The sequence below is a fragment of the Moschus berezovskii genome, chromosome 3 (assembly GCF_049115385.1).
Source record: "Moschus berezovskii isolate FMDL1 chromosome 3, NW_MosBer_1.0, whole genome shotgun sequence".
NCBI lineage: Eukaryota > Metazoa > Chordata > Mammalia > Artiodactyla > Moschidae > Moschus > Moschus berezovskii.
The window spans coordinates 92,466,504-92,475,603 of NC_142462.1; the positions used below are offsets into that span (position 1 = coordinate 92,466,504).

The 9,100-nt window shown below is 39.5% G+C and overlaps 1 protein-coding gene across 1 annotated transcript; it reads left to right on the forward strand.

Moving 5' to 3' along the window:
• Positions 1-1,493: 1,493 nt before the first annotated feature.
• On the forward strand, positions 1,494-9,100 carry LSM8 (LSM8 homolog, U6 small nuclear RNA associated). The gene is made up of 4 exons (XM_055421164.2): positions 1,494-1,634; positions 2,813-2,853; positions 5,849-5,976; positions 8,842-9,100. The coding sequence occupies exons 1-4, from the start codon at positions 1,604-1,606 to the stop codon at positions 8,930-8,932; spliced, it is 291 nt and encodes a 96-aa protein (XP_055277139.1). The 5' UTR covers positions 1,494-1,603; the 3' UTR covers positions 8,933-9,100.

Genomic DNA, 9,100 nt, shown 5'->3' on the forward strand with positions numbered 1-9,100 from the left:
TAGTAACACACATAAATGTCCAAAATGATAAATGGGGTAGAATCTAAGGAAACTGAGGCCCAGATGAGTTGATGTCACCTGTGCAAGGATACACAACTTCATAGCACAGCAGGACTACAACCTAGTCTGCTGCTTATTTAGCAAGCTGTTTCAGAATCAGTCCTTTCCAGGAATAAGCAGTGGGCCTGCCAGCCTTTTAAAAGTAACTGATTCTATAACCTGAGGGGAGGGAGACTTTGTGGTGTGGTAAAACACTGTTCCCTAAGGGAGACTCACACTCTACCATTTGGATTCAGTCCCTGGTAGCTCAGACGGTCAAGCCTACAACGTGGGAAACCCGGTTTTGGTCCCCGGGTCCCGAAGATCCTCTAAAGAAGGAAATGGCAACCCATTCCAGAACCCTTGCCTGGAAAATCCCATGGACGGAGGAGCGTGGTAGGCTACAGTGCATGGGGTCGCAAAGACTCGGACACGATCGAGCGACAAAATAAATGAGTGATAAGGCCGCCCCTGCAGCATTTTTAATTTTTTTTTTAACAACAAAAACATTTGTATTCGATGCTTTTGAACTGTGGTGCTGGAGAAGACTCTTGAGAGTCCCTTGGACTGCAAGGAGATCCAACCAGTCCATTCTAAAGGAGATCAGTCCTGGGTGTTTATTGGAAGGACTGATGCTAAAGCTGAAACTCCAATACTTTGGCCACCTCATGCGACAAGTTGACTCACTGGAAACGAGTCTGATGCTAGGAGGGATTGGGGGTGGGAGGAGACGGGGACGACAGAGAATGAGATGGCTGGATGGCATCACTGACTCGATGGACATGAGTTTGAGTGAACTCCGGGAGTTGGTGATGGACAGGGAGGCCTGGCGTGCTGTAATTCATGGGGCAGCAAAGAGTCGGACACGACTGAGGGACTGAACTGATAGCCCATTAATAATGATTAACAATGTTTGATAGTTGCAGGTTAACACTATACAGCACTTTTAGAAGCAAATGCAAACATGCTTTTTAACTACTGACTTCTCCAGATATGTATACCATACGTTTACAACTTGTGGAACTTTGTCCGGGGTCGTTTAGCTTCTAAAAAGTTAACTTTCGGCCTCCGTAGCACAAAATTAGGGATTCCACATCCCGGCGTCTACACTTCATACCAGAACAGCCCTCATCGCTCTACTTGGGACAAAAACACCTCATTAGGTTTTCTCCTGCCTTCCCCATCTTCTCTCAACATTTCCCCTTAGTAACTTCTGCCACTAAAGCCTTCCATTTCGCTATGAAGCGCGCTCGCCCACCTTCTCCCCTTTTTCAAGGAGCTTCTTTCTTTCTTTCACCGCCCGCTCTCTTTAGTTCTCTCAAGACGACCCGCAAGAAACACTGCAGAAACATACTGCACACGCGCATTAAGGTCGTCGTCGCTTTGCATCTCGGGAATGCTTGGCCGGTTTCTTTCAGTCTCTGATTCGTGGAGGCCGCCCTGCGGTAGTTCTCGCGGTATTTGCTGCCGCCAGTCGGCGGGAGAGGCTGCTGTTTCCTGGCGGTCCTTTCTAGCTCATCTGGTCGCCCGGGCTGTTGTGTTTGCAGTTGCCAGGTCGCGTATCATGACGTCCGCCTTGGAGAACTACATCAACCGTATCCTTCAGCCGGCTGCCGCGGGCATTAGCCAAGGCCTTGGTGAGGCCCACGTCTGCCCCGGAGTGGACCAGTGCTGGAAGGGCCAGGGGTCGGGATCGGCGGGCGGTTGGGGCACCGGGCCACTGACGGGCTTGGGGCCCGGGGTGGGGATACAGAGGTTAAAGATCTGGGACCCATCAGGCTCACCCCTGGGGCTGGAACCCGCAGCTCCTGCGGGCCCAAGGCGTCTTTTAATTTGAGGGAGAACCCTAGCAAAACCGACACAATTATTCCGATCTTTTCCGTGTCGCTATAGAAATCAGTTATTGATTCACCCTTTCCACTTCCCTCGGGCCTATACATTCACGTTTGGGAATAAGATAAACAGTTTACCAGGTGCGACGGTGGACTCGTAAATCTATTTTGTTTTATTCATAGGCTTTGCTCAGTTTTCGGGGAATAGCAAAAACTTTACAGATGATGTAAAAATTGAGTATCTGCCCCTTTACCAGTTGAAATCTCAACTTTATTGTTGATGTAATTAAAATAATGCTTCATGTTGTAATAGATCGCCTTGTGGGGCAAATAACTTTTAAAAGCTCCTGTAATAGTACTCTATGCACCATTTTAAAGTCTCGGGACAGAAACATTACGTTGTGCTCTCATGTACAAATTTGGGACAAAAGTGGAATGCTAAAGGTTTTTCTTTTTAAATGATATAAGCATATTGGTACTTGTGATATTGATTATAGTTTCTTTTGAATTCCACAAGGCAGGTCCTGGAAGACAGTGTCTTAACGTACATTAAATCATTTGACATTGAATAGTTTAGCACTGATCCAATTTTCGTTTCAGAGATGAAGAAACAGGTTTAAGAAAAGGAAAAATATCTTGCTCAATTTTCATATTTGCAATATTCCCCCATTAAAAATGAGTACCAAACAGCCCAGCTGTTTTAAGATAAAATACACTGATCTCATAAAAAGGATGTTCTTTTTCTATATTTCCTTTTTTAGATTGTGTAGTTGTCACAGAATTAAAAACATACAGTTTTATGTTGTAAATGTGGCTGTGTTAAATAGCTGTATCTTAATTCTGTCACCTTTTCCCCTAGTAATTTTAAACCATTTCCATACCAGATTTTAAGTTTTCAGTTTGCATTCCCTCAGAAATGCTTTCCTTGATTCAGTTGTCAGGAACTGTTGCTGTCATTACTTCTGATGGGAGAATGATTGTGGTAAGTATTTGGTGTATTCATTCTCTGCTTTCTTTTAGGCCTTTCTGCCTGTGATGCTCAGTTGTCCCAGACTCTTTGTGACTTCATGAAGTGTAACCTGCCAGGCTCCTCTCTCCATGAACTTTTCCAGGCAAAAATATTGGAGTGGGTTGCCATTTCCTACTCCAGAGGATTGTCCCAACTCAGAGATCAAACCTGTATCTCCTGCGTCTCTTGCATTGGCAGGTGGATTCTTTACTGACGTGCCACCTGGGAAGCCCACTCTTGTAGGCTAATTGGTTGTAAATTTTTATGTACAACCTCTGATTTCCAGTGCCTAGGCACCAGAATACACCTGCATTGCAGTTTTCTTATGATTCAGCTCTTTATCTCTTTGATAAATAGCTGCCAATCCGTTTTTTTTTTTTCATTAATAAACATTGACTGTAAGTTACATACAAGACTTCTTCAGCTTGGATGAATAACAGAATCTGCCCTCAGAGAACTTCTGGTCTAGTCTGCAGATATCTGTCTATATTTTGTGTTTATCTTCCTTCATCTTTTATTTCCTTCCCCATTCAGTCCTCTGACATCTACTACATGAATCAGACAGTTGTTTTTTTAAATTGTGTGTGTGCGCTTAGAAACTTTTTTTTAAAGATTTAGATACTGCCTCTATATAATGAACATTTTTAAGACATGTACGGTGTTAATCTTAAGATAGTCTTAGGTTGTATTATCTCGTGTTTCTGTAGAATAAATTATGATGAATATCTAAGTTTATTTCATCTCATTTTTCCTTTTTATCACTGTATCCCATTTTAATTCCAGAAAAGTCTTGGATTCTCTCCTTGATCTGAGGCATTTATTCCATGATTTTTGGCTGCTTAATTTCATTTATAATTCATGATTGTTAACTTTCAAAAAAGTAATAAGGCTGCTAAAATTTATTGTCTTATATAATTCATAGAATTTGTTTTTCTGTCCTCCCACTCTGCAATTCTGTTTTTGTTTTCTTTTTAATCCTTGGGATTTTTCTCAGTGGGTCCTTAAGTGTCAGACTTTGCCATTTATTAAACATATGTCAGGTACCAGGCATGTCACATGTGTTATATCACTTAATCCTAGTACAACTCTGTGAAGAAGAACTAGCCCTGCATTCTAAGCTAAGAACCTGGATCATAAAAAGAGTCACTTCCTAGAGTCATATGAATGTATGTGGCAGAACCAAACTTGGATTTAAACTGGATTTGACTCCAAAGCCTAAGGCCAGTGGCCTTGCTTCCTTAATCAAGAGGGCAGTCACGGTTTTATTTTTTTAAGGTACCTCACATTGTATTTTGTCAAATTAAGAGAGTTTGAAATATTTTAATCTCAACTTTGAGAAGCCTATCGCTATTAATATTTGCAAATAGTTTTTTAGTTTGTGGAAACCTCGAGTTTAATTTTTTTTTTTAACAGGATAGATGATAAATTGGAAACTTGTTTTAACTTTATAGAAGGAAAACCATTTAAAAAGAACATTTTGAGAACTAAAGTTCAGCAGTTCTGTATTCCTTTGACACATAGTTCACTTGATAGAATTTGTTGAGTCACTAAGTTATGTCCAACTCTTTGTGACCCCGTGGACTGTAGCCCACCAGGCTCCTCTGTCCATGGGATTTCCCAGGCAAGAATACTGGAATGGTGCATCTTCTCCAGTGCATCTTCCCAACCCAGGAATTGAACCCACATATACTGCATTGGCAGGCAAATTCTTTGATGCTGAGCCAGCAGGAGAGCCCACTTGATGGAATGTGTGTGTCTACTCAGTTGTGTCCAATTCTTTGCAACCCCATGGATTGTAGTCTACCAGACTCCTCTGTCCATTGAAACTTGATAAAATAGTTACTTGTAAGATGAAGCCACGAAGCTATGTATGAGTGTGGTAACAACTATTTGCTAACTAGTTTAGTAAATGCTCCACATTTTGCTTCTTTTCCAAATTTTAAGTTAACATTTTCTCTTTATCTTGGTCTAATTTTACATATTTTGAGTTTTAAAACATGAAGCTTTAATAAGAGATTTAACCAACCAAGTTGATGTTCTTCAGAAACTGAAATAACATCTGAGGTACTGTGTTGTAATATGCCTGTGTCTTCCTTTATTAGCCATGATTCTTCTGTAAAATTCTGAATATTTCCTTCAAGTTCTAGAACTTTCCAGTTGTGATCATATTTGTGTCTACTGTTACTGAGTTATTAGGGGGATTAAATAAGTAAATCCATATGCAGCCCATAGAATACTTTGGCAAGTACTAAGTACTCATCTAGCCTTAGCTATTACTACTACCAGTTGAAGTTTGTATATGTTTATGGGATTGATTTGAATCTCTGAAAAGTAGTAAATTATATTTGTTTGTTCGTAGTAGTGTAACGTAGAAGTTCCGTGGTCTTGCTTTGAAGCTAGCCTTTCATGTTTTGGATTCTAGCTCTGCTAATTTCCACCCATGAAACCGTGAGAGATTACTTCTCTGTGCCTCAATTTTTCTTCTCTGAAGTGGGAATACATATAATATCTACCACAAAGGGTAGAGATTGGTTGAGATAATGAGAGATTGGTCAGCATGTTTACTGACATGTAACATGTATGATACTATTACATTACTATAGCTGCTGTGTATAGGAGTATTTCCCTTAAGTTTTCCTTGTTTTAGTTTGTATCTTTAGAATAGTCCCTTCTGGACAGCCTGAAGTTTTATGCTACTTCCTTGGAAGTGAACTAGTACATGGGGTCCTTTGTAATTCTCAAAAGCTCTGCGCACTAGCAGAGGCTTGGTACCCCCCTCCCCCTTAAAAAACCAAAAGGTAAGTTTTGTGCCAAGAGTACTCTTGGTCATAAAGAGATATTTTATAGTAAACTTGTATGTATATTAAAAGTAGGTCCTCCTGTTGGAATACCTGGCAGCTAAAATGATGTGGTTGAATTTACACATTCAGATAATTTGTCTTTTTTCTCTTGAATATTTTCTTTACAGGGAACACTGAAAGGCTTTGACCAGACCATTAATTTGATATTGGATGAAAGCCATGAACGAGTGTTCAGCTCTTCACAGGGAGTAGAACAAGTGGTATTAGGGTTATACATCGTAAGAGGCGACAATGTGTAAGTAAAATGTCTTTTTTAAGGCAAGTAGCTCAGATTGTAAAAGCATCCACCTGCAATGCAGGAGACCTGGCTTCAATCCCTGGGTCAGGAAGATCCCCTGGAGAAGGAAATGGGAACCCACTCCAGTGTTCTTGCCTGGAGAATTCCATGAACAGAGGAGCCTGGTGAGCCCATGGGGTCTCAAAGAACTGGACATGACTGAGTGACTAACACACAGCAATATACAACAGGTGCACTGCTTTGCTGTATGGAGAAGAGATTTCTATCTACTGAGATTTGTCCATATTTCTAATAGTTAAATAGCCTGAATAGGGTCCAGAAAGAGCCCTGCCTTAACACTGGATACTTCTCTGGAGGAGGTTCTTAAAATATTCTTCCAAAATATCCCTAATTTCAGAGGAACATAAATACACCTCTGGGCTAGAGTTTGAAAATGTCTTTGAAATCTCTTTGTGAACAGATTTAAATAATGCTTTATAACATAGCTGAATTTATCCATTTTTTCTTTTAATTTTTAGTATAATTGGCACACTTAAGCTGTCCCATGTTTATGTCGTGGCCTCAGTTAACTTGTGACACTGATATGACAGCTTGAGAAGATATATTTTAGTGGTAACAGTATAAGAAAAGTACAACAGTGTAGAGCAATACTGTCCAATACAGTTTTAGGGGATGATGGAATGTTACATATCTGTTGTATATCTACGTTGTCCACTGTAGTAGGTACTAACCAAGTGTGTGGCCACTGGGTACTTGAAAAGTAGCTGGTGTGACTGAAGAAATGAATTTTAGATTTTACTTAATTGTACTTAATTTTAATAGTAACACGTGGCTAGAAGCTGCTGTATTAGTGCAGTTACAGAGACTGGAAGATTGTTGAATCACTTTACTAGTGAGTACTGTTTAAAATTAAAACATGTCTGGAAGGCAGCGAAAGATATATTAGCATCTCAGATTACTTTGTTGGACAAGTAGAATATGGAAGAAAATCACCTTTAGATGGATAAATTATTTGATCTTTAATCAAAACCAGAGGTTTATAAAATATCCTATAGAGATAATATTTAGGTGAAGTGAGCTGTAAAGAATGGCAGGTAGAGCCCAGGTCTCCTGATCAGAACACACTGATTGTACTGAGGCTCTGCATAATAATTGAGTTTAAGATGATTCCTCCTATTTTAATTTATTTTAATTTAAAAAAATTTTCTCTTTTTTTGAACTTCATTTTTAAAAAATTTAAAACATTGCTGTAGTCCCAGTGATGTGCTGGAGCCATTTTATACTGCTCACCAAAGCAGATTTTAATATTTTGGAAAATTTTACAAGCTGATTGACTGATGTCTTGTTGGTAGCTTAAAATTGGCTGTAGTAGGATTATTTTGCACTATGGATATCAGTTAACACTGCGAATCAGTCGGCCCCTTTTCCTTGAAGAACTGGTTTTAAAACATTTTTCAGCACTCCAGTCTCATCCATAAGGATTTTAAATGACACTAGATTTTTAAAGATGGAAGTAAGGTCTTGATTTGTTTCATATTGAGAAAACTGAACATATTCTTCTGCAGTTTGGTATTTCTCATTTATTAGAGAACTGAAGACTATATAGTTTAAAGCAAAATCAGGCAAACTCTGTGTAACATATTTATCTGTAGAATTTACTTTCAGTAAAGCCAGACAAATTTGAACAACCAGTCTCTTATGGAATAATGTTTCAAACATGTCCCCTTGTCTGAATGTAACAATACCTATATCCAGCTAGAGATATTAGTTACCTATCCAGTACTCTTGCCTGGAAAATCCCATGGACGGAGGAGCCTCGTAGGCTGCAGTCCCTGGGGTCGCGAAGAGTCGGACACGACTGAGCGACTTCACTTTCACTTTTCACTTGCATGCATTGGAGAAGGAAATGGCAACCCACTCCAGCGTTCTTGCCTGGAGAATCCCAGGGATGGGGGAGCCTGGTGGGCTGCTGTCTCTGGGGTCGCACAGAGTCGGACACGACTGAAGTGACTTAGCAGCAGCAGCAGCAGCATGGCATTAATGAAATTAACGTTATATGTATTATGTTAGTGTTGAATCAAGGAAAAAATTTGCTGACTTTTAACCCTAGTCAGTCACAAGTCATTCACATCAAATATCATTTGTTAGATACCTAAATATCTGTTTTGTCATCTTTGTGTGGAAGAATTGCACTTCTTTTGTTGTTGGGTTTACACTGCGTAAATTGAGAAACCATGAAAGGGAAACTAATAGATATTATATTGATGGATATGTTCACTGAAGTTACTCAAATAATAGAAATTTTATTTGCTTGTTTAGTAGTGATTTTTTGATGCTCCCCCAACCCCACCGTACCTTGCCCATTCCCAGAATAGTCCTTCAGTTCAGTTCAGTCTCTCAGTCGTGTCTTGACTCTTTGCGACCCCATGAACTGCAGGCTTCCCTGTCCATCACAAATTCCTGGAGCTTGCTCAGACTCATGTCCATTGAGTCAGTGATACCATCTAGCCATCTCATCCTCTGTCATCCCCTTCTCCAATAGTATTCGGTGAAAATCAGAATTGAAACTCTGGGGTTTTATACCATTATCTATCCCATATGTGTTTTTTTTTCTTTTAAAGACTTGTGACTTTCCTTTAAAAACTCTTCCCTTTAAAGACCAGTCACACTGTATGCAGTTCATCCTTTAATCTTCGTTCCTCTAACAGTGTTGCCTTCAGTTTGAGTTTTGTGACTTTAATGTACAATTCACTACCTTATGAAAATGTTTTTCACTTAACTAGTAGTTCTTTTTACTATCTCCTCTCAGTTTTAGTCAGAAATGAGATTGTTCTGATTTTTTTCTTTCCTTCTCCTTAACAGTGCAGTCATTGGAGAAATTGATGAAGAGACAGATTCTGCACTTGATTTGGGGAATATTCGAGCAGAACCTTTGAACTCTGTAGCACACTGAGGAAAAACTACGTATATCAGACAGCTGTAAATCTTTGTACAGAAACTGATTATTCTGAGATTGATGGTCAGAATTTTTAGGAATGTGTAATTGTGGATTTTGACTCCATGTTGATTCATTGTAATATGATATGTAAATTAAAATATTTCTACATTTTCTTGAAAAAAA

What these genes read in the sequence shown, in the direction of transcription:
- LSM8 (XM_055421164.2), top strand. Translation starts at nt 1,604, where the DNA reads ATGACGTCCGCCTTGGAGAACTACATCAACC. An exon ending in CTGATGGGAGAATGATTGTG is followed by an intron (nt 2,854 to 5,848) that starts GTAAGTATTTGG and finishes TTTTCTTTACAG; the next exon opens with GGAACACTGAAAGGCTTTGA. An exon ending in ATCGTAAGAGGCGACAATGT is followed by an intron (nt 5,977 to 8,841) that starts GTAAGTAAAATG and finishes TCTCCTTAACAG; the next exon opens with TGCAGTCATTGGAGAAATTG.